The following is a 25,419-nucleotide window of genomic DNA, read 5'->3' on the forward strand; positions in this document are numbered from 1 at the left end:
AACTCACTCAGAAATTGCCCACCTCTAACCTCTTCACTATCCTCTATTTATTAGCTGTTCTTTAATCTTTATGAAAAGATATTAGTTATTTGGTGTACAAATCACGTGTAACAAAGCATGGGAGCGAAAAACGTCTGGTCCATAGAAATCTCATCAATTGAGTGCAGGGTTGTTTGCTTTTGTCACTGCTAAATCACCTTTTTATTATTACACTGCAGAATCCTTTGTTTATCCTTGTCTGCTTTACGATTTTATGTTATTCCCCCACATGAAGTGAATTAATGTAAATTATTTCATAAAGATAATTTTTTGTACATATTAATGCTCCTTATTCTCTGAGCTTCAGGGACTAAAATGTTCTACCACCAAGATTGTCTTAGTTCATTGATTTACAAATGAGAAAGCGATGGTATGCAATACTGAGAGGCTTTAGGGAAATCTGGCCTTTTTCTAAATCTAAGATCTTTTTCAAAGTTTATTGGACAATATTACAAAAATAAGGAGTCATATGTTATTTATGGATAATAACATTATCCATGAAAGACTATTTTATTCTGTACAAAGCAATATTAGTCTAGTGTGAGTTCAACACAAAATATTCATTAGCTGGATTGATACAGTAACGTTTTCAAATTCTATAAAACCAGCATATCACAAGATCTTAAATTACACTGGGGCTATGATGATGGCGGGCACATAACGTTCTTTTAATATGCATTCATGATTACTTACAATACCCAAGGACATTGCATGAAGTGTTATGATCCTTTTGCTTAAAATGTAATTTGGAAAATAACCCAGACCTTTATTCTCAGAGGATTCAGGGTGCAAATACTGAATATTATATTACAAATATTATAATACAGTACTTGGTGATGACAGAAATAAAAAAAGGAGAGTTATCCCTGAAATGACCTGATTTTTATGTGCTCTACAGAACCATTCAGGTACTGCAGGGGAGGAAAGGTGCCTTACTGAAAGGAATGACGAAATAGTTACCCAAGATGACACATACAGTGTACATTGACCTACACATACCAAAGCGTCTATACATACTGTACCATACACTACTCACTCCACTGTTTGTGTCTAAACATACAGAGCATGGTGTACAACTACAGAGAATAATGCTTCAACTCGACCACTGTCTGACTCTGCAGCATTGTTCAAATAACTGTGTTGCGCTAGTAAACCAGGACTGCAACACCAACTCATACTGGACCAAACAAGGGCTTCAGAATATTGAACCAAACCATCACTGAAACACTAGTGATTGTTTTTGACTGGACTAGAGCTAAAACACCAGAGTAGAATTGCATTAAAACACCAGTGAATATGAAATCAACCTAAAGTTAAAACACCAGTGATTTCAACACCAGTGAATTTCAAACTCCATATACTGAAGATTATTGTGTAAATCATAGGGGTGTATCTTGGGTAGATTGAACATCGACCATTGCTGTCGAGCTTGAACCTCCTTGTGGCCACCCACAAAATGAGCGATAATAATTTCAAGGTTCATTTAACTGGGCACTCTAAAAGAACAATTTGGCTTGTGGAGTGACTCTTGGCTCATGCGTTCATGTTGTCCAGCAACAGCGAACACCCCAGTTGGTAGTTGTCTTTGATGATGTTTTTGCGGTGGCGTTCATGTTCACATTTGACAGATGTCTTTAAATACATTTTCATGAAAGTAGCAGTGTAGAGTGAGTTGGATTATTAGGATCACAAATATGACATTTATGATGATCAGGGTAATACATTTCTGAATTTAAGGACTCATATTTTTTGACTGTGTGTGTGAGCTCATGTCAGCAGTAGGTTGTGGAATCTTGATGTGCTGACGTGGTTTCCATGGTAGCCTTGCTTTGCTAAACCTCTATTTGCAATGTTGCAGGACAACACAATTTCCAAGGTAATGTTTACGTACATGTTTTCTAAGCTGCTGTCACATACAGTATCCTACACTATGAAACCATACATATAAACACAAGATACAGCAAGTATAGTTCTTATATCCAGTTGAAAACAAACATTTAATTTTTTGTGCATTGACACTTTAACTGCCACCTTTTAAAAAAACCTAATACATTTACTTGGATAACTGGCAGCAACATGATGTTCAACCCTGTGTGTCAACAACATATCTGCCTATAACACCATAGTATTAGAGCTTCTACTAATGAAGCAAGCTGCTTTCCACTTCAAGGGATCGTTATGAAGTTATTTTTTGGGAGATGTCAAATGTGGGTGAGTTAGTTTTAGAAATGTTTGTGGGTACAAAACACACTATGCCGGCCGACACAGACATGTGGATAATGAGTCTCCTCAGACATTGTGTCAGATTATAAAATTGCTATGAAGTAAACATGCTACAGTAAAGGAAGAATATGTGTATGGGATTCACCTAAATGCAGAGCTTCTTTGGATCTATTTAAGCCCACAAATTGAGACATTTGGTTTCCTTAACTGGATCTGTAATTAAATCATTTGGCTACTTTAACCATATTTAGATGGAATCTAATAAGCATCATTTAGACACATTTGTTATTAAAGATCTTAATGGTATAGTGTGGCTATAATGACATATCAGTCATTGCTATAGATACAATCTAACCTTGCTTAACCAAAAGTTCAGAGGTTAGCTTGCAAAAATCCATGGAGCTGGCAGGAAGTCAGTGTTTGCCACAATCAATATACTTAAACTCGTATCAGTAAGTTGACCGGAGATCCTGTCTGCACTGCCTCCACCTCAGAAAACAATTTAGACGTAATACTATTTCACAAACATATTTTCTTTTCACTAATTCTATATTTGTTTTACAAATTGTTTCAACTGTACCACAAGCTTACAATTTGGCTTTTGCCCAAAGCTTTTCAGAAGAGTTTAGAGTCTATGTACCTGCAGCATCTCATTTCATTACATACACAACCCTGAATCTGGATCTGAGCACGTTGTATATATTTTAAGCTCAGCCTTTTTAAATATGTGCATGACATTAATAGTTAATATTATAATTTAAAGAATTGTGTCTGTTTGGTGGCATCAGTAAGTTCTCCCATCTCCTTTTCCTTTTGTTGTCACTTGACTTTCTGTCCAAGTGTTCTTTTTCAATAATGCAAATGCCACTTAAATCACAGAGGAACATGTTCCAATCAGTGCAGCGTCTCAGCATTTGATTGTGAAGGATCTTGTGAAGGCAATATGCAGATGTGCTAAAGCATCTCTGGAAGGAGTTAAATCAGCGACTGGTCTGATCACATCCTTTTCCTTTCCCAGAAATCTAAATTAATCAGTTCATGGAGAGCGCTGCTATATGTACTCTTCATAGTTCTATTTGAACTTTCTCTCTGAGGATTATAAAATATGAACATCAGCACATGAATTACACACCCAATATCAAATCATACAGCTAGTGAAAAATAGACATAATTCAATGTTTGAGGCTTACAATGGACCAGTTGAACAGTGTAAGTAAATGCTTAACATGATGTGGTTATTTTTAAAGGGCCAAATGTGACTTTAGTGATACAAAATAAATCAAGTAACAATGTTACATACCACCTCCACCACCCTATGTTTGTTCCCTATAAGACTAACTAATGCGTAATGATAAACATAAGAATACTCAATTCAGTCATTCTTTCTCCCCCCTTGGAACCACCATTTGAAGCATCAATGCATTATTGGGAAAATTATCCTGTATGGCGTTGTGTTTGACAAAAGAGTGACAACCCATGTCTCTAAGATGTTTATGTCTCACCCTCAAAGCCGAGGTAAACTAAACAGCTTGAATATTCAACCCCTGGATTGTTGACTTCAGTGCTAATCATCCATCTACTTGTTCTCTAGCTGGCCTTAAGCCAGCCTGTTATTGATCTGGCACCTTGTTAAACTGTCACTGTGTGGAAGATTTGGAGCGGCATGGCTCAGACGAGGTAATTTTCTTCTTTTCTCTCAAAATGTGTTACCCAGGTATCTCTGCGCGATAACCTCAGGGCCATGGCTGACATTTTCTCTCTCAGCAGCATGTATTCCTGTTTCTTTATTTAGCCACAGTGATTGCCTTGTCAATCTCCCTTGTCAATCTCCCTTAGAATTATCTTAAAGGAAGAGTAATTGCAGCTGTTTCATGGTCAAGAATTCATAGGGTTTGATTTTTTTATTGTTCTTTAGTTGGCCTCCTCTGCGTGTATTTGGGATGTGCATGCCAGTTTTTGGTTTCAGTTGAGAGTTTTTGTGGCCTTTTACCATGGGTCTGCATGGCTGACTCAGGATGTTTTAGCCCACTTGCATTCAAAAAGACCTCTTATGTAACTGTTCTTTTATTGGCCACTATATTTTAGGTTAAATAAATGTTCAGACTACAGTAGTTGTACCCAGCCAACAACAATTGAAATCTTCTTTACAGCAGCATCAAATTCAGGCTGAGGTGACTATATTCAACTGCTACTCAAGATAGGATAAATCTTTATTGATCCGCAGAGGAGAAACATAGTTGTTACAGCAGCACAAAACTGCAATAGAACAGTTGAATAGAGAAAATAAAGGAATACATAACAGGTACACACTGTGATAAAAAAATAAAATAAATAAAAACATTTAAAGTGAATACTTTTGCCTACTGGTTTGGAAAATCTGGACCTAAATGCAGGGCTGGAAAATAACTAAGTACATTTGCTGTACTCAAATAAAAACATTAAAATAGTGTACTGATAATTTCCTTTTGGTGCCACTTATAGTTTTACTGCTCTATATTTTAAAGGAAGTAAAGTACTTTCTAAATCACTATATTTATTTTACTGGAATAGTTCCTACTTTATTCGTTTACATTTTGCATATCCAACACATGAATTTCAACAAAATATGATGCATTTCTATAAGTTTAACTACCCAACATTGTACAAAACTAGCTTGACTAGCTTAAGCCTTAGAATGTTGCTTACATATTAAGGCATCAGTAATGCTATAATCCAATAATATAATAATTTAACACTTACAAAGGGATTATTCTGCAAAATAGGTATTCTTGCTTTTATTCCTCGCTCATTTCTAGTAATGTTTCTGTAATGGAATATTTGATCTTCATTGTATTATTTTTTCTAAATACTTCCTTCACCAGCCAATAGCTTCAATATGTTTCTAAAGGTGAAGCTTTACCTTGTTTTAATATTAGTTTGGTGATTAGTTTGGTTTGGCTAATAAAAGTGTAATCAGATGGCCTACTGCCCTACAGGGTATTAACTGTAGTGGCTCGCAGTTATATTTGTTCCCACTGGGCTGCATTTAAAGCCCAGACACAGACACAACCTAACAGGCACACACACCCTAAAACAGGGAAAGATAAATACAACAGGTACCGTGTGTAACGTTAAATTGATCTCTCAGTTCCTGCTTAATGATTGTTACTTGTGTGATTTTGTAATGACGAGCTGATACCAGTGATATTTTCTTCTTGGATTGAGTTTCCTATTTTTGTTCAACCGTAGTGGCTGTCAAGAATGATGCTTACTAGTTGGACTAATACTCAAACAAAGGATTTTTTAAAGCAGTCTGTTTTGTACGTATGACTGTGACTGATCTAATGCAACTAAGACTCAACTGGTTCTATCTATGTACTGTAAAAGGGAGACATCCCCTAATGCATTTCAATGTTCCTACTTTTTTTGCGGATTAGAAAATAGCATTTTGTGATCTGGCATACAGGTGGTGATTTTTGCATCTTTTCCTAAAATTCCGGGTTTAATGGCTGTAATAAGCCTGCAATGAATGCCCAGTTTGATTGATGGGACAGAAGAGGTGAAATGTTCATGACAGCGGAAGCCTTTATAGTATTTTGAGCAGTTGTCTCCACAGACCATCAAGGTCTTGTTAGAATTGTATTATTATATTGATTTGGATGAGTAGCCTGAAGCTACCTGTGCCCTTGCTTTTGGCAGACAGCCAGGATCTGTTTCGTTCACAAGAGAGAGAAACGGGGTGACAGCAGATGGATGGCAAGAGAGTTAAAAGCAGGCTTGTCAGTTTGAATCTTGGCTGGGAACATCTTGTATTGAGAAGTGAATAAGATGTGCTTCTTGAGCTTTTCTGTTCTTTAATATTATCTGCAATTTTGTCCCTGAGCAATGCACTTAGCTGTGCTGAAGTGTTCATTCTGCCACCACCTACCCCAGACTCAATTAATTAAATACTTCAACATTTTGGAAAACTTCCTACTAGCTTACTCGTTTTTCTTTAAGGAAGATTAGTACCTTTACTTATACCTGTTAAAGCTATAGTGCCGGCTGAGGATAAAGAAGCGGAGGGAACGTATGAGTCTTGCTCTGTCCAAAACTGAAGTTAAACAGTAATTTTAGATATTGCTTACTATACCTATAATCTCCAAGGTTACCTCTCTGTCCATCCTGGTAAGGGATGGTGGACTGGAAAATACCAGGAACAACAATGGAAAAGGTCTAGTATGTTGTAAAAATGTAAGTCATAAAAATATTAGACCGTTATCAGTAAACCAACCCAACCAAGAAAACGTGATGTTTACGAGAAACCTGATGATACCTATGGTCATGCTGTAGGAGTTAGTGAGCAGATAAAGGAACACATTCAACCAGCTATGCTATGCAAAATACACAGGCCAAAACTAACACAATTATTTTGCTCCTTTGGTTCTTTTGACGCAGCTACATTTCTTGTTTGTAGCAGATGTAATGCCTCACACAGGAAACACCTCACATTTCCGCCTCAAGTTTCCTCTACCGTTAATAATCGCATTCTTATTCAAATTATCATATTCTAAAGACAAAGCAAGCAGAATAAGATACTATTTTGTATTCTAGTATGGAACATTTTATACAGGATACAGTGTGAGGGGAAAATGACACCAGCACAGCAGTCTGTCTGTCAAAGAAATCTAGAAAGATTTAGACTAGAATGTACAACAAGTTGGGATATTTTAAAAGCATTAAGTCTGTGTCTGTTGTTGAAGTAGGCATGTAAGCTTTGACCCAGCGTGGGTGCCTGCGAGAATTGCACTCCACTGACAGCTAGCTCATAAATATAGTGAAAAGCTAAAAGGGTCAGAAAAATGCACACAGCATGAGAACAAATGTGCAGTACACTGCATGTATAGGGAGCACAGGAAGTACATGATTTGTCTTTTCTGTGCAAGCATGACTGTGAGTGTGTGAGTGGTGTCTTTGGTACTGTTTTTTCTTTGACACTTCTTTAATGTGATCTTTTTCTCTTTCCTTGTTTCTTTCTTTCTTTCTTTCCTTCTATCTTTTGGTCTCTCCCTCTTTTTATCTCTTTCTATCGCTCTCGCTCTGAGTTTGCATACCTGCTGAGGTGTGTGGTAGTTTTGTGTTAGCTGTCTCCAAAGCGACCAACTTCTCACATCCCACTCTCTGACACAAACATAAAGCAGCTGTGCAGAGAGGGGGTGTCAACATTGCAAACAAAACAACAGATCTGACTACTACAGTGCAAAGTGGGCAATATGTGTGTTTCATTTACATCTGTACAATTGGAATAATAGGCCAAAGGCACATGCTGTTCTTGCTGAACCTCGTCTCCTGCTCATATTAAATGAGATTTTCCTCCAACTTTATGCTGTTGCTGCAACTTTTGTAAATATTATGAACACTAAAAATATGTAGGGGTCTAATTATGTTTTCCATTTTGCATGTTTAAAGGTCCTATGAAATAGGTTTGTTACTTCCTTAATAATACATTTGTTTTTTGCTGGGGCTGGGCATTAGTGCAGCATAAGCATTTCTTAGCATGTTTGTTGCAATGTTACATTAGCATTTCATGTTTGAATTAATCAAATGCCTTGGTACACCAGGAAAAGCTTTGTGTAAGTTTGTGCTTAAAAATAGCACCCTCTTTCTCTTTCTTAAACCAACCAGCTTATGCTGGGCTGAAGTGAGTAATTTCCCAAGCAGCTTCTTTGAAAGGATCAGCTTGTGAATGTGTGGTCATCATTAATTTAAGTGAAGTGAGCTGAACCCGAATCTTCTCCCTTAAGTTGGATGGTAAAAATATTTTTTACCATAATATAAGAACACATTTTATGATTTTTTTTTTTTTTAAATGGTCACAATATGCATATTTCAATCTTGACCCTATTTTATCTTCTTTTCCCTTCCTGTCTCTGTCCCTCTTTCTTTCCTCTTTGGCTGCCTTCCTCTGCAGATTGAAGACATTATCACTCGCATCCAGGATGAGACAGAGGGTGTGCCCATCAGAACTGTCAAAAGTTTCATGACCAAAATCCCCAGTGTAGTAACGGGTAAGAAGTAGAGTGAGATGTCAAAGACTGGCGAAACCTGCAGTGTACAAATATACACTGGTAAAAGTGAGTCAAAGTTGTTACCAGGGTAGGTTATTCAGAGCTACCTTCTTTCCCCTGAATTAAATTAAATTAGGTGATTAAATATATCTCAAACAACAAGTCCTCAACCCTAAACTACAAACTGTATTTTCTTTGTCAATATTTTCTGATCGGCCATGTCTGTTGTCAAGGTTTGGTTTGACTTAAAACTACTTAAAGTGATGGGTCGGAGTAATTTTACCCTAGGGTCTGTTGCACCATGACCTCGAGCCAAACAACCTTCAGAAACTTTTTTCACCTGGGTCAAACATTGGGCGAGTTAGCTTTATCAGCTGATTACCTTCATGCAGGCGCTAATGGAACCAACCAGTTGACAGTTTGTCAACTGTGTAAATTACCACTAACAAGGACCGAAATGATACCAAACTTGAAATCAAACTTTTACCAAATACTGTATACCAAACGCTGTCAGGGCCCTGAGGCTCTGGAACAGCCTGTCCGAGTAAAAGAGGTCAGCTCAGTCAGTGAACTCTTTTAAGTCCTTTCTTAAAACATACTTATATAGGAGAGCCTTTCCCAATCTTATTTGACTTCATTTTGTCCCTTTTATTTTATAGTATTTTACAAATTTTATATTTATCTGTATTTTAGTTTTTTCAATGTTTTCATGCTTTTATCTTTTTGTATTATTGTCTCTTGGGTGTTATTCTCTTTACACTTGTTAAAGCACTTTGTAACTTGTTTTTGAAAAGTTCTCTACAAATAAAGATTATTTTTATTATTATTATTATTGTTTGGCTCAAGGTCATGGTGCAAAGGACTCAAGGGTAAAATTACTCAAACCATCACTTTAAACAATGTTAACACACTTTGTTGACACAGTTTTCCTCAAATTCTCACTAAAAGGTTTCTGCTGCCATCATAATTACATCACACTACATCGGCCTCTGCTCCCCAGAGAGAACAGTCTTTTTTGTCTTGGACCACGACAGTAGAGGTCTGTCAGAAGAACGTAAACATAGGTTGTTAAAATATGCATTAGTTATTTAATTTGCACTTTTTCTATACTGACATGTCAATCACTTTATAGTGTTATTCTGGTCAAGAAAGTCTCATCCCAAAAGTTACATTTGCTATTTGGTACAAATTATCAGGAAAATAGAGATCATGTTCGTTTGAAACACGGTCAGCTGAACAGTCAAAAAAAAGAAATGTGTAAAGTCAAACTCACAATTCTACACATAAAGTGTATAGTAATAAATGGATACTGATCTCATATTTACTTATAGGTTCAACGCAATGTCTTTCTTGTAATTTCTTATTTTCCCTATGATTTGTACCAATGGACACAGTGCTTTTCAAGAAACTTGAAGAAAAGGATTCCAAAATTATGGACTTGTAATATAAAGCACGTTGCATGATCTGTTTGTAAATTTCAACAATCCCAGGACTGATGTCAATTTACAGCTTTCTGTTTTGGGTTGTGCAAAGAGGCCAATAATGGCCGCGAATAGTGATGACAATAGTGTTGGAACACTAGAAGCCAGACCTCCAGCTAAGGCACAAGCTAATATCTATCTATAAATATACACAGATATAGATATATAATACATATATTGTTGCTAGTTCTGTTAATGCTGCTGCTCTGCTTCTTCAGCAGTGGCTAACTGGAGAATAACTGAATAGCTGGAGGGAAAGTGGGAGGACAACATATTATTAAATGTTTTCAAAAGAAAGTATGAGTGTGGAAGGGGAATGAGTAATGCTGTCCTCCTACAGTACTGTCAAGGTACCCTTAAGCAAGGCAATCAACCTCCAACTGCTTCAGTAGAGCTGGAGCTGTAGGTGTCAATATGTGGTACTGCATTGTTGTGAATTACAAGGGGAACATGCACACACACTTAAAGTAGAAAAATAAAAAAATAGTAGCCAGTTGTACCTGTCATGTGGGGATTGAAGTCAGCCACCCTGCCTGCTGGCTGTTCTTGCTTCAATTGATAATCACTTTAAAAGTCTGGAGTCACAGTGGGAGGCTCTGACACACCCCAAACTAATGATGGAAGCAAAGAAAAGCTATTAACGGTCTCCTTTTTTTCTCTCTCAGACCTTGTGGAAAATGCATTACCACAATATGCCATAAGCAGTCTATATCAATAAACACAATTACTACAGCAGCGGATGGATGTGCAGAGTGTTTGCAGCTGAGTGCTAAAGGCAAGGGAAACTAATGAATGATGAAGAATTAAACACCACGTCCCTCGGGACTCAGAGAAAGCAGAAGCAAAGATGTGATGATTCTCTATCTCTAACGTTTTAGTATTTTTACCTATCATAAATTATCACAGAATAATGTAAATGCTCTAAATGTTGCTCTTCCAAGTGCCAGTGGGCTGAGATCATTTTAAACTTGAGCAGTTTGAGACCTTATTCATTTTTTTACTTCAAGACGACTTCTTGAGATGAAGTAATGAAAAGAACTCTTGTGTAGAAATTATTTAATTAAGCTTGCACATGTGTCTTTTAGTATAAAGCCAAACTTGTCCTCCATTACTCCTAATTATAATTGGAGTTTTAAAGTAATGGGGAAAAACTTTTTTCTTTTAGCCCCCAAAAATGACTCAAAGGAGAAGGGATAAAAAACGTTTTATTTCTTTTCTATTGCTTCTCACTTTATACCCCATCTTCTTCTATTTCTTAAATCGTACTCTAAATCTCTACAGATGTGGGACCATGCACTGTGTAACAGTCAGTCTCTTTTTTTTGTCTGGCCTGTTTCAGGTACAGATATTGTGCAGTGGCTGATGAAGAACCTTTTCATTGAGGATCCAGGTAAATTTTGACAAAACATATCAGACTGCTGAACATAATGACTTCTTTCTTAAAATCACCACCCTCCTATGACAACACACATCTTGTTCAAACTAGAGAGTTTTATTTACTAAAGGAAATACCAACGCTGTAATAAGTATGCACAAAAACTTACAGCGTGCAACGTTTTCCAGTTTAGATTATTACAGCCACAAACTACCAATAATGTGAAAGCATGAGTTTTGTTAATGCCAAATGTACTCCGAAGTAGTGTTACCGTGCAAAAATATAAAATACAGGGATGTATTTATCTTACATGGCAGCTAGATAACAGCACAGCAGTGGTGGGATGGAACGTAGTACATTTACTTAAGTCCTGTTCAATTACAAATTTAAGGTAGTTGTACTTTACTTTTCTCTTTTCTTTTCATGCCATTTTCTCCTTGTACTCATTACATTTAAAACATTAATCTTGTTCTTTTTACTCCACTAAATTAATTTAACAGCTTTAGTTAATTTACAATTTAACAATTTTGCACACAAGAAATACAATGTTTTATTATAAATTAAACTACCCAACAATATTCAGGCCTACACTTACAGCTGAAAAGAGTAGCTTAGTTGGTTGACAGGATTGTTTTGATTGTTTCCAGTTTCTTAAATGTGAGGATTTTCTGCAATAAGTTTAAATACATTTTCCTGATGATACTTACATACTTTTTTTAAGTAACATTGTCAATGCTGGACTTTTACTTATAATGTTTGTACAGTGTGGAATTAGTACTTCTAGTCTTAAGTAAAGGATCTGAATACTTCTTTCACTACTGCAGCACAGCAGTCCAGTTTATGAAAGGTCAGACACAGAGTGTGGTAAACACTGCAGGTCTTTCAGAAGCATAAATGTGGGTGTGTTTGAAATAAATAGAAGATCTAGACACATGCACTTAGACTTTCCCTAACGGAAATCAAACATTTTAATGGGAAATTTAATGTGTTGTGCGTAACTTGTAGATATTAATAAGCGTCTGTTACATTTAAGCCATTGCCAAATGAGTTGCTACAAAGTTAATTAAGACTATCAGCTCCACACAAATATCTCTTTATTACTTAAAATACTTCATGGGGGCGACAGAAACTACGCACTGTAGCTTTAAGCTTCACAAGTTAATACTTCAACAACAACACAGACTGAGCAGGAAAAAAGAAACTAGAGTTATAGCAATAAGACTAGCTAGATTTTGCTGTGGCTATGTTGTTTAGATGACCTGACCTGAGGCTTGGTGGGGGGAGAACTGTTTATTGTTGGTGCAGAAGCCCACAGCCCGGACACTGAGTCAATCATTGAGTCATCCTTGTACACCCGACCCCAATCAAACCATCTTCAGGCTGAATCCTATACCGTAGCTGTAATGAGTACTACTTGTTCTCTTCCTGTTACAGCTGAGGCCATGCACATTGGAAGTCTCATCGCAGCTCAGGGGTACTTCTTCCCTATCTCAGACCACGTCCTCTCCCTCAAAGACGACGGCACTTTCTATCGCTTTCAGGTGAGCAGGAGTGTCAGTCAAGTGATAACAAAGACACAGAGGAGGCTACACAAGTTGTGGAGAAGTATATCAATAGATCATATTTACTTTAGATTTAAATAGTTCCAGACTGAAACTCAGCGTGCAACCAAGTGAATTAGGTGCTCGAAGTTACTCAACAGTAAGAGTTAATCTTAAAGGTTTAGGGTTACTCTGTCTGTGGAGACTCATAAAATAGGTAATTGACTATTAAACCTCTCGTTTGTCACCTGATACTGAGTTAAATATCAAATGTTGCCAAGAAGGCCAACACATTGATTTTGAAACACTGTTATATTTACCATTATGCTCATGAGGTCACCGCTGAAAGAACTGAGAAAGTATCTTGGGTAACATTTTGTGACAGCGGATTGAATTTGGAGAGACATCTGTTGGATCAGTTTACAGCACAAAAGAGAAATGGAATCATTTCACAGTTGATGCACAACATTAGCAGAATTCCAGATTCTTAATGTATAGATTCAATTATTTAATGAGGGGGGGGTTCTTCTTTGTCTTAGTTATGACATAGTTCCAAACATTAGCATGCTAACACGCTAAGATCGTGGAAATCAAAGCATTATACCTGCTCAATTTCAGCATTGTGTGAATGTTGGAAAAGTGATGTTAGCATTTAGCTCAAAGCAATGTCGTGCCTGAGTACCGTCTAATGGAGCCACTAGCAGACTTTTAGTCTAAATAAAGAAACACATAACAGATTTATAAAGATAGGATGACCTTTTTAAATTTAAATCATGTGAAGTTGTTCCAGGAACTTTTAGCCAGTAAAAAGAGCTTTAATAAATAGGTAAAAATCTACAGTTCTGGGATCATCCCTGGAATGTAACTTTTAGAATGTGTATTTTTGGATGCTAGATTTTCTAAAAATTGCTCCTTGTTATACATAATACAATTGTATGTAATAATACAATAATGTATGTATACCGGTATATGTATATATTACTGTTCTGTGCCTTTCATAACAGACGTAACCTCAAACTCCCTTCTTCATCCTGCATTAGCATGAGAAATACTGAAAAGTCCAGCAAGGTTAATCTGATTTTGGAGGCACTTACTTTTCATAAATACTTTAATCAGCTGTTGAAGAGGACTTGTACTGTAATGAAACGACACACTGATCTTGATGACAAAAGGCCCTGTCTGCTCCTTCGTTGTGGAATCCTTTGTGACCCTGTTAAAAATGGTAATCTGTTAAAACATACATCAAGCGAGCGAGGGAAGCAGGTCTGGGTTCAGGCTGGGTAGGCGGCTACCAAAAGCCTGACAGAGACATAGTGTAGTAGAGTAGTGCACTAGAATTAAAGACTCATCAAGGGACGAAAAGAGAAGAAAAGCGTGCTGACATTTTACTCCACCTTCACTGTTCACAGATAAGACAGTGGGGTTAAAGTCAGAGATTAATTATGCCAGACTGTTTTTCCAGAAGTTCCTAATTAAAAATCGGAAACAATGTTTTCACATTCCTCACTGGGGAACGACAAGGCGGACCGTGCCGACATTAGAATGATCTCTGTGTAGCATCTTCCTTCCTTTCCACGGAGTCTTGTTGGAGGGCTGAGTCTCCACCGGAGCTGGAGGAGCAGTTTAATTACACCAGACGACAGTGCACATGACTGTGCTTTGACCTTGGTCCTTCTCCTTCAAAGTGAAGTGGAAGAGAAAAGGAGCGAGATTGTTTGCCATTGAAGCTTCAAAAAGATAATCACCATTCATTAGCAAATTAAGTGTGAGGCCGAGAGAAACACAGAGGGAAATCAAAACAATTAACAAGTAACAATTAACACTGTGTAAAATTTTGAATTAAAACTGTGATTCAAATACCCTGCAACCTACTGAATGGCAAATAACAATCATATCAGCATCTGTTCTTTGCCTGCTGGCTTTATGCATTCCCAATGTTTATTTTGCAGCTCATCATCGCCACTCGTTTTATAGTGATGCTGCAAAACTCCCACGTCTCTGCAACTTCCCAGGATGCCTCTTACTAGTGGAAACAGTTTTAGGAGTCAGCTTTTCTAAATCTGTTCAATACTGATTACAATTTTTTTTTGATTGCTCACACACTGGTGCAAGGCAATCATGTGCACCGCTGTGTCTCAGAGGCAAAACAACAGTCTCACAAAGGTCACTGTCATCACTCCAGGTTTTGTGGAAATGTTTTGAAAGTTGCCTTTATAGTTTTGACTCTCTGTCTTTGAAATTCTAACCACCGGTTGATCAATATCTTTTGACTCTTCCCTTTGTTTTGCTGTCAGGCACCGTATTTCTGGCCATCCAACTGTTGGGAGCCTGAGAACACAGACTATGGTAAGAGGGATACATTGACTTTTTTTTTCTTACACATTTTATGATAACCCCCTTCTTATAGCATGTCTTCCTCCATGTTTGAAGGATCAATGCTTTTCCGTTAAATCAATTATACTAGAATAGTTTTTCAATGGAAATACGGAGTACCATTGAATGGCACGAAAATACTGTTGTGTCTGAGGGAGTGTTGATAGTTTGTATCCAGTACCAACGTCTCAACTATATTATTACACAGGTACTCGGTGAGTACATTTAATTCACAGCAAATGCTCACGAGGCTAAAGTTAAGTACATTCTAGACTTCCAAAATCAGCAGAATACAATTAACCATACACAACTGTAAGATTTAGTCCTCTGTATTCAGACTGAATCTAGGGACCGATTTTAATCCCACAACTGTACTTTAGAAAATGATTTCTACAAATCCTCTTTCATCTTCATTAAGCTACATCAAATTAAATAAAGACAGTAAACATATCCTTGTAGGTGTAAGGGAATATCTATAGATTGGCTGTGGAGCTTATCACAACCCTCACAATGTTAAGGTTTTATACAGAAATGACTATGCTGTACGTGTAATTGTCTCAGTTTCAACCTTACATGCTCAGGTTTGATAGTGACTAATAGGTTAAGCTATGGAATGTGACAAATCAATTACATATTTCACAAGTGGATCAATATGACCAATTTGTTTGTTCGCATGTGATCTATTCTACACACGCAAATAAACAAAACGCAAGCAAATTAAGAAAACGAGAGAGAGAGAGAGAGAGTGAGAGAGAAAGAGAGAGAGAGAGAGAACCTATAAATGCTATTATGAACCTGAATGATTGACTTAGCATGTATCAAATATTGACAAAAAATTATAAAGTTACTATTATCCTGATTTTAGTCCACTGATATACTGTTTTTTTAAAAGCAGTTAGGAATAAAACTGACCTGGCACTGTAAACACACCCTCCTCTAGAGAGGACCAGTCAACTGGATTAGTCAATCACCGCTGCACTTTGTGCCCTTCATCCTGTCCCAGAAGCAGCATGTCTGGAGTTTAGAGCCAAGTGCATCTTCACACTCAATCTCAAAATCCTAAAGTAACACATAAGTGGACAGGCAGCCTCCAAAACTGATTATATTTTCATACCATGGGAGGTGAGGAGTGGTGAGTTAGGTATATGAGAGATGTATGGATGAAGGGGAGCATGTACTGTATACTGATAAATCCCTGTTTTTGATTCTCTCTGTCCCTCTCATAGCTATTTACCTGTGCAAGCGGACCATGCAGAACAAGACCAGGCTGGAGTTGGCAGATTATGAGGCGGTGAGTTCTGGATTGTTCCACTATACACATATTACTACTTCTTGGGATTGATCTGTATGTCAAGCTTAGGGAAACAAAAACAACACAACCTCTTAAAGGTCAAATTTGTGTGTGTCTGTAATAATGAGATCTTTAAAACTGCGGGATATTTTAAGATTTAATTAGATTTAGTTTAATGTAGTTTTTTCCTTAGAGATTTTTGATCATGACATCCTACCACGTCTTCTCTCCACAGGAGAACCTAGCCAGGCTGCAGAGAGCTTTTGCCAGGAAGTGGGAGTTTATCTACATGCAGGCTGAGGCCCAGGTCAAGTAAGTGCACTCTGTTACCACGGCAACTCATGAAACTACAATGCACGCAGTGATGTCAATCACACCTAAGGTAAAAGCTAAACAAAACATATCATGAGCAGTGAGTTCTGAAAGGCTCCATTAACCCCCCGGTAATGGGATTTCTTCTTACATTGCATCGCCAGTCTTATCTAGGCACCGCAGGTCTGCTGCTTTATGTTTCTGACGTATATACAGCACGGTGAATCAATTTGCTTTTGGAATATATAGAAATTGGAGAATGAAGACAGAGGAGGTAAACAAGAAGAAATGATGGATACCTGCCTTCAGAGAGCCACCTTTGAATTAATTATGTATATACTGTACACTAAATCCTATGACACATTAGGCCCCTGCATGGTCTTCACACTCTTGTGTGCATCTGCAAGCCACATTGGCAGATTGCAGATTGTGCCAATTGCATGCAGCTCCTTTTTTAATGATTGCTTTCTGGTCCGTGTGACCAACATTTTGACAAAAAGCACACTAAGCAATGTTCTTTTGTGCAGAGAACATGTTCTTCACATTATTGTATTTTTCAGTTACAGTTTGGAAGTCCTCTATATGAATAAGGAACACCTGAAAAGTTTTAACAAAAGTTTAAACGTTTTCATGCTGTAATTCTCACACCGACTGATGCCCTCATTTGCAGAATCGACAGGAAAAAGGATAAAACTGAGAGGAAGATCCTTGACAGCCAGGAGAGAGCCTTCTGGGACGTCCATAGACCTGTGGTGAGTAGGGGTGGGGTAAAAAATGTATACATCATAGACATAGTATTGCAATATTTTCATTGGCATTACTGTATCGATACACAGGCGCCAAGTATGGATCTTTTATTATAGATGTGGTGGTCAGTTTGTCCCATTCTGCAGCAATAAAATTGAAGGAATAAGAACAAACAGAGAAATGTTTCTTTTTATATAAACAGCATAATGTGTAGTTAGAAAAAAATTTGAAGTTGTAAAGAACGTTATAAATTGCAATTTATCGCAGAACATTGCAATATGTCAAAAAATCACAATAATATCGTATTGTGGGTGATTCCCACCCCTGGTGGTAAACCTCTGTCTCTGCATGGAGGATTGTAACTGCCACCTCCTCTTTCATCCACACACTGTCACTTTTTGTCTTTCCAGAGCTCTCTTTGGGTAATCTTAAAATCACCAGTATTGACCGTAATAATGGTGTTGTTGTTTTTTTTGTATTTTGCTCGCGTTTTCTCCAGCCTGGATGTGTTAACACGACAGAGATGGACATCAGGAAATGTAGACGCATGAAGAACCCTCATAGAGTTAAGAAGGTATGAAGGTCCAATAACAAGAGTGTGACGCTTTGTTAACTATCTCTTTGCAATAAATGTAAAAAAATACTTTGAATTCCTTCAGATACAGATTACTTCAATTTCAGAGGACATAAGTTGACAAAGAACTTCATTTTAGTTATAGCGACACATTTCTTATAAGACTTACATTAATACAAGCAATCAACTTTTAATTACTTAAATTGATCCCTTTAATTTTACAACACAGGGGCTTTCTTAGCAGCTAATTCCATGCCTTATCTGCACTGCAAAAAAAATAATGACATGTTGTAACTCTCTATTATCTCTCCAACTTCTCCTCTTATCATGTTCAAACGGCCCAGTCAGTGTATGGTTTGGTGGAGGAGGGAACAAAGTCTCGGAGTCCAGTACATACTCCTTCGCACCTCTGCAGAAAAGGCACCAAGGAGGATGTGGAGAAAGAGGTGAAAATGTGTCCTATAAATGATCAACTCACATAAAAAACAACAACAATGTTCTGTGCTTTGTAATGTTCTATCCACAGGCATTTTAGATTAGATTAGATTCAACTTTATTGTCATTACACAGGTACTGGTACAAGGCAACAAAATGCAGTTAGGTCTAACCAGAAGTGCAATAGCAGTAAGTGCAGAATATACAATGGTTTCATAAGTGCAGGATATGGATATGTACTGAATAAATATAGAAATGAATACTATTAGAAACAGAAACAGAACATTTGTATTAGTCCCACAATAGCATGACAGAGTTGATTGACACTCTAAATTTTACACTTTAAACGTCAAATTCAGCAGGAGCTTTCTAGCACAAAGGGAGATTGAATTTCACCATAAAACAAGACAAATAAAATGGATGCAACTGGCTTATCGGAAAATAAGTGTAATATCAGAAACAGTTGCATTAACATTGCCATTGAGGCTGACGACCAACTTAAACATGGTCCTGCTAGTTAATCATAGTAATTCCAAGATACGTGTAAGACAATCATACACTGACATTTTAGAAGATGCAAAACATTTACGTTTTGCCAGCTGTTCTCATACAAAACCAGCATAAAAACACTGATTCCTGTCATGTCCTCTTTCAGATCCTATTCCTGAACACCCAGCTAGATCGTCACTGTATGAAGATGTCTAAAGTTGCTGAAAGGTACAAGGAACTCAGGCATTTAATTAGAAATGGTTAACAAACGTTAGATGTATAATGAGCTTATTGTGTTGAATTGCATTAAGCTGTACAGGCATCATTTTATTGTCCACTTTCTTTATAGTGCATGAGAGTTGCAGAGCATATGTATGCATGTTTATGTGTTTCTAGTCCCTTTTCGTCCTCTTTGGCAGACAAACTCATGTGTTTGTTTGCCTGGCAGTCCCATCTTCTGTTCAGTCATGCGGGACAGCCATTACTTCCCAGCGGAGCAGAAAAAGTATGATTACTGCTGGCTTGCTGCGCTGCTCTGCCTCTCTGACCCTTTCACCTCCTGACTTCACATACAGAGCTGAGTTTAATTAGTGCTCCAAAGAGCCGATAGTTTGGGACATTAACCCAAACACTGCAGGAAACACATTGAACAACATGAGTCATGCTGGGAAATAACATCCAAAACAACTAGTATCAATCATTTCTTTTTTTAATCACGTCACATTAGGAATGATATGTCAAATATGATCACTCTTTGGGTCAGTGAGCTTGTGATACATCATATTACTGAAGGAGGGAATGTTTTCTATCAGAGAATCATGTTTTACAGTCAGATTAAACAGCTGTCAAAACAAGATCATATATGACAAATGTCAAGTTTTTATTGTTATAGCTGCAGTACATTTACTCTTCATACTGTATGTTGTGGGGGGGATGATACAGAGGCTAACACGGTGTAGAAGAGACGCCAAATTCTGTTCTGATAGATTCTTGAGTTGCAGTTTAAAATGTGAGCAGTAAAACATTTCCTGCTGTTGTTGATGCTCTTTCTGTTTCGCTGTGTCTCTCAATTCTTATCGAATTGGGTTAGCTTAAAGAAGAATGAGGTTCACATCAGAGCTGTTGTTGAGCCGAAAAATTGTTTCTTATAATTGACTCAATTAATTGAAAACCCATATATGTATATTTATTTATGTAAGGTAAACCGAGGACATATTGATCTCATCGAAGATTTGTGACAAAACTTTGTCTGTGAACTTTTGACAAGCTTTCAACCAACCTTGTGTGTGTGTGTGTGTGTGTGTGTGTGTGTGTGTGTGTGTGTGTGTGTGTGTGTGTGTGTGTGTGTGTGTGTGTGTGTGTGTGTGTGTGTGTGTGTGTGTGTGTGTGTGTGTGTGTGTGTGTGTGTGTGTGCGCGTGTCAGTCTGATAAGCTACACTGAGCAGTACATGGACTATGACCAGTTTGTGACAGCACAGGAACCGTCCAACCCATGGACCAGCGACGATCCCTCCCTCTGGGAGCTGGAGGCCAGGTGCAAAACCAGAAACACATTTCCTCTTCATTTCATAGAGTTAAACTACACAACAGTGTTTGGAATATACAGAGAATTTGATAACAACCGTGACCTTTTTCAATTGGCTATTGACACATTCCTTATTGTGCTGATTATTTTTGATTACAGAAAAACATTGAGTTATTGGGTTTTATTGTTTTCTACTGTGTTGTCTGATTGGAAGTAATTGCATTTTTTACCTAAGTGTTTGTGTAACTGAAAGAATTATCAATATAAAATCTGGTACGTAGGGCAAAATAAAAAAATGTTTGAGGAACGACTGGAAAGGATTTTTTTAGTAGACACTGAAAGTTTTTTTGTTTTTTCAAAACATTAACGTCCCTTTGGGACGGTTTGTGTCACCATACTCTGAATTCTAGCTGAGGATATTCTCAGCTGCTCAAACATTTAAAGGGAAAGCTCACCAAATGTACCTATCAAATTGTGTTTACAGCTCTTGGGGTATTCCACTGCATATGTGTTTAGTTGCTTAAAAAACATCTGTGGCTCCAAAGGCAGCTGAGATAAGTCTGATAAATTGCTTCAAGTGATGCCACTCGAGGCAGCTTAAATCTGAGGGTGCATGTGTTTAGAAAGAAGTGAGCTTACCAGACTTCTGTAACCAGTTCCTAATATCTGCTTGATGCTATAGTGCCTTAATGCTACATTAGCCGCCATGAGTCTTCAACCTAACTGTCAGTGGTCAAGTTGCATACTGGGTAATCTAGGTGTCAGGTTTTGACAAGGAAAAACTGTCCATCCTGAGTCGGACAACTGTATAGGAGTGCATTGCTAAATCAGTGGAGTGCTCTTTTAAATTACATCATGCATGTACAGTAAGACGAATATTGCCGGTCTTGAGCGGTATAAAAAAAGCTACGGTAAAAACATAATTTCTGTAAGGATTTTCATTCAATTCTGAGAACCAGTGATAAAAATCTTACAAAATCAAAGTTTTTAGAAATTTGATCTTGAAAAGAGGCACAATGAAATAGATCACTGCTGTACAATTGATAGTGATATAACAGTAGTACTGAGCACTGGATATATTTAACGCAGGTTCCTTTAAGTGATTGGCCAATTTCTGAAGTAGTGAAGAAAATTCAGGTCATTCAGTTTACTCAATCAATCTAAATCAAATAATCTACCTCAGTTCATGTGTTACAAACACATATTGGATGTCAAATTATTCATCATCTATTAAAATGTTATCTAGAGATCTGAAGGTAATGAAATAAAGTTTTATATCTTAGAGAGGGCAGTTGCAGTTCTCAACAAGTTGCACTAGGCTCTGCAATCCTGGCCTGAGTTATGCAGGAATTGATTAGAGCAGACATTTAATCACTGTGCCTAATGTAGTTTCATATTTAAGCTGAATTGATTAATTGCAGGATAGGAAAAAATATATTCCCTGCGGAAAGTAAAGTTGATTGATTTCAGATAAAAGTTGCGCAGCTTTCCAGACACTAATTTCACATCAACATCAGTCATCTTTTAGATGACTGACCGCATTTTAGGTTTTAACATCTTATCCCTTCCTCTGTATTTATGTCAGCTTTCCATACACTCAGCATTTCTCCACTATGATTGCATATCTTTAAGACATGTTTAATCTCAACCTCTCTGCAGAAGCTTCAGGTGGATGTTTATATTGCCCCTCCTCTCTCTCTCGTTCCCTCCCCCCTCTCTCCATCCTCTCATATCTGTCCCAGTAAGGAGCCCAGTCAACAGCGAATGAAGAAGTGGGGGTTCTCTCTGGATGAGGCCTTGAAGGACCCTTCAGGACAGGAGCTCTTCCTTAAATTCCTGGAGTCAGAGTTTAGCTCAGAAAACCTGCGGTGAGCACACGAGATGCTTCACTAACCATCTCCAACCTTTTTGTGTTATGGTGTTTTTTGCACATGAACACTTTTGCATTTTCTGTTCCAAACATGCTCTGCTCCAGTAAAGCACAGTTCAGACCAACATTTTGCAGAACGGTTTCATAACATCGTAGGGGAAAGTTGCAGCTGTCTGGACCGGCCCGTTCCAGCTTGACTCAGCTAGTCATGTCACCAGAGGCTGGTTTTAGAACGTAAGGGATGTCCCCTGTTTCACCAGCCAATAGAAAAGTCAGCTTGTAAAGTCTGCTACAAACTATAGAAATACAGTTATCCATAATCCATTTTATTTCTATGTTACAAACTGTTAACTGGTCAAAATAGCAGTTTAGAGGCTCATCGAGGGCCCGCAAGCAAGGTAATGTGTTCGAGCAAGCTACAGAGGCTACAGAACTAAGCCTGGATCACATAAATGCAACATTATTGTTCACCGATTCATCACTAACAATGCAACTGTATCAAGTAGGCTTTCCAACTATCACTAACGTTATCCACATGCATATATAGCAACAACAAATGATATATCCAGCTATAAAAAAGTCTGAAAGTCAGAAGTTGGAACGGAAGTATGAAGAGTGGTTGCTATGGTGACGATACACCGTCTCCATAGCAATGACACACAGGTTTCTGAACGTTGCAGAACATTGCTTTGCAAGTACTAACTTGTCGCAGATCTTTGGTCTGAAGTGGGTTTAATCATGTGGTCCATTTTAGGTTTAGGGTTTGCTGTCGATAAATGCAAGAAAGTTGTATTTTTTAGGGGAAGCTTATCCGTATTAGAAAAATTCAACATGCTGACGAATGGTTCTTTGTAAATTTGAAGCTGTACAGCAGCACTATTTGTGCGTTATGTCCCTTTGACATTTTGAACAGAGTATGTTATTCAAAAGTGTTCACTGCTCTGAAAATGGCCGTAAACACAGATTTCTCTTTGGCATTCCTATTGTTCCAACCTACCGTTTCAACCCACTTTCACACTGTAAATACAGGGAAAAACCAATCACAAGTGAAAGGTTTTCCTGTTGCTACTGCAGGAGATCTGTACCTTGAACACAAAGAGAAGATTTCCAGTCACAGACACAAAGTTCTAGGAAGAACAAGTGTAGGAAAAATGTTCCTGTTGAACTGCATTGTCTTTGCACTTGGAAGTATAATTATTTCTAAATGTTGCTCAACCAGATACATCAGTAACTGTTTTTTTACATGATTTAACCCTAAGGAAAAAACTTACATTTTGGAAAAATGTAGAGCCAAAGCAAAAAGCTTCCCTGATCCCGGTTGAGAAACTTGATAGAAAAGAGCTGTACAGAGCTATGTGACTATATAGAAAAGAATACAAAATAATTTACTGGTTTGTGTTTTCACAACCTCAGTAGCTCTTTCACTCAGTAGATTAAATTGTGGTGCATAAAAATAACATTGGTTCCACATTATGGCAATAAAAGTCTGTGTGTGTGTGTGTGTGTGTGTGTGTGAGCTGAACGTATTTCTTATTTGATTTCTTATATTTGATTCCATGTGAGAAAGAGAAAATATCATATCTTGGAATGAACTGTGAGGGATGGCATGGAGGTCGTTGATACCTCAGAGCTACAGAAGAAGTTAACACATACTACACATCACAGAGAGAGCATACACCACAATCACTACTCACCTCACGTCTATACTCTCCCCTCTCTTTCCCTCTTTCTTATTCTTCTTTTCCGGACCTTTAGTTGCTTTTGCTTTTATGAGGGAGCTTTTGGAAGAGCACTACTGAGGGAGACAGCAAGTTAGAAATAAAGTGAGAGAGAGAGAAGCAGACCCCAGAGTGTCTCTCTATATTATCTCTGACCTCGTCCCCAGATCAATATAGATGCAAGCTAATATAGGAGGCAGTCAGCCTGAACCTGGCTGCTGCCTCTGGTGTTTAACACAGTTTATTGCATGCATCCCTTTATGTCATACTGGGTATGAACTAGTCTAAAAGTCATTTCTATACTGCCCAATACAGTTTTACTCTCAAAGATTTATCTGCTTATTTTGTCTGAAAGAAATCTTAATTTTAAAGTTTCTAAATTTTTCACATGATTTTGTTCTGCAAAGCAGGAAGCCAAAAGCTTTTAAACTGAGCTTGCAGTAGTGAAAATTAAAATCAACATGTTTCCCTCCCTTTCATTTACTTTTACATTTCTTGCAGTGCACACATACAGTATGCTGTGGACATTAACCCCACTACAGTTTGTGTTTTTGCTCTAATTACGTCCATCTAAACAACTCAATTCTCACATATTCTTGAACTAAATCTTGAAAAAGTATATGTCTTCAAATTTAATACAAAGAAACTAATAGAATAATAGTAGAATAATTCCAGTTTTTAACACACAACCATCACTTATGATTAAGGCTTAAAACTTCCCATGCCAAGAAAATCCCACTTAATTGGTGGGAGATGAATTAAGCTTAGTTTTATTTCAACAAGTGAAATGATCCTACCTTACTCTAAACTTTGTGTGAGATTCTGTTGTGTGAAATGCCCAATCTAGCAGATGAATTTTAATCTTGCAGATAAATTACATAGACAGATACTTTCTGTGCATTGTGGATCAATGTAGTCATGTGAATCAGGTTGTTTAGACACTCTATAAGGAGCTCTTCCCTTAATTCCTGGAGTCAGAGTTTAGCTCAGAAAACCTGCGGTGAGCACATGAGATGCAAAGGGGAATTTGGTCTGTATTGTAGGTTCTGGTTGGCAGTGCAGGACCTGAAAAGGATGCCCCAGCAGGATGTGGCACAGAGGGCACAAGACATTTGGGCAGAGTTCCTAGCCGAGGGAGCACCCAGCTCCATAAACCTAGACTCCCACAGCTACGAACGCACAAGCCAGAACCTGAAAGACCCCGGACGATACAGCTATGAGGACGCACAGGTGAGAAAACACAAGATACAGGAAAAAAGGGAGAAGGAACAGTGATTTAGATTCATGAAAATTCATACCATAGGGAGAGTTCACCCCAAAATCTAAATAAACTATTTTTCCTATCATGCTATATATATTTGTTTATTTTTTATTAATTTTGTATGGTACTATTTCATCAA

The 25,419-nt window shown here is 37.6% G+C and overlaps 1 protein-coding gene across 6 annotated transcripts in view; it reads left to right on the forward strand.

Moving 5' to 3' along the window:
• Positions 1–25,419, forward strand: part of rgs6 (regulator of G protein signaling 6) — an 82,831-nt gene that overhangs the window by 53,058 nt on the left and 4,354 nt on the right. For all 6 annotated transcript variants that reach the window (XR_004660463.1, XM_034900521.1, XM_034900523.1 and 3 more), the window contains 13 exons: positions 8,192–8,288; positions 11,109–11,159; positions 12,579–12,685; positions 14,980–15,031; positions 16,285–16,349; positions 16,585–16,661; positions 17,332–17,413; positions 17,908–17,982; positions 18,327–18,428; positions 19,073–19,134; positions 20,330–20,440; positions 22,174–22,299; positions 25,063–25,249. Coding sequence is in view for 5 of the 6 variants with exons in the window: in XM_034900521.1 (XP_034756412.1) it covers positions 8,192–8,288; positions 11,109–11,159; positions 12,579–12,685; positions 14,980–15,031; positions 16,285–16,349; positions 16,585–16,661; positions 17,332–17,413; positions 17,908–17,982; positions 18,327–18,428; positions 19,073–19,134; positions 20,330–20,440; positions 22,174–22,299; positions 25,063–25,249 (1,194 nt within the window). In the remaining variant the exon portion in view is untranslated. The remainder of the gene's footprint in view (positions 1–8,191; positions 8,289–11,108; positions 11,160–12,578; positions 12,686–14,979; positions 15,032–16,284; positions 16,350–16,584; positions 16,662–17,331; positions 17,414–17,907; positions 17,983–18,326; positions 18,429–19,072; positions 19,135–20,329; positions 20,441–22,173; positions 22,300–25,062; positions 25,250–25,419) is intronic.

The sequence above is a fragment of the Etheostoma cragini genome, chromosome 18, assembly GCF_013103735.1.
Source record: "Etheostoma cragini isolate CJK2018 chromosome 18, CSU_Ecrag_1.0, whole genome shotgun sequence".
NCBI classification, from domain to species: Eukaryota; Metazoa; Chordata; class Actinopteri; order Perciformes; family Percidae; genus Etheostoma; species Etheostoma cragini.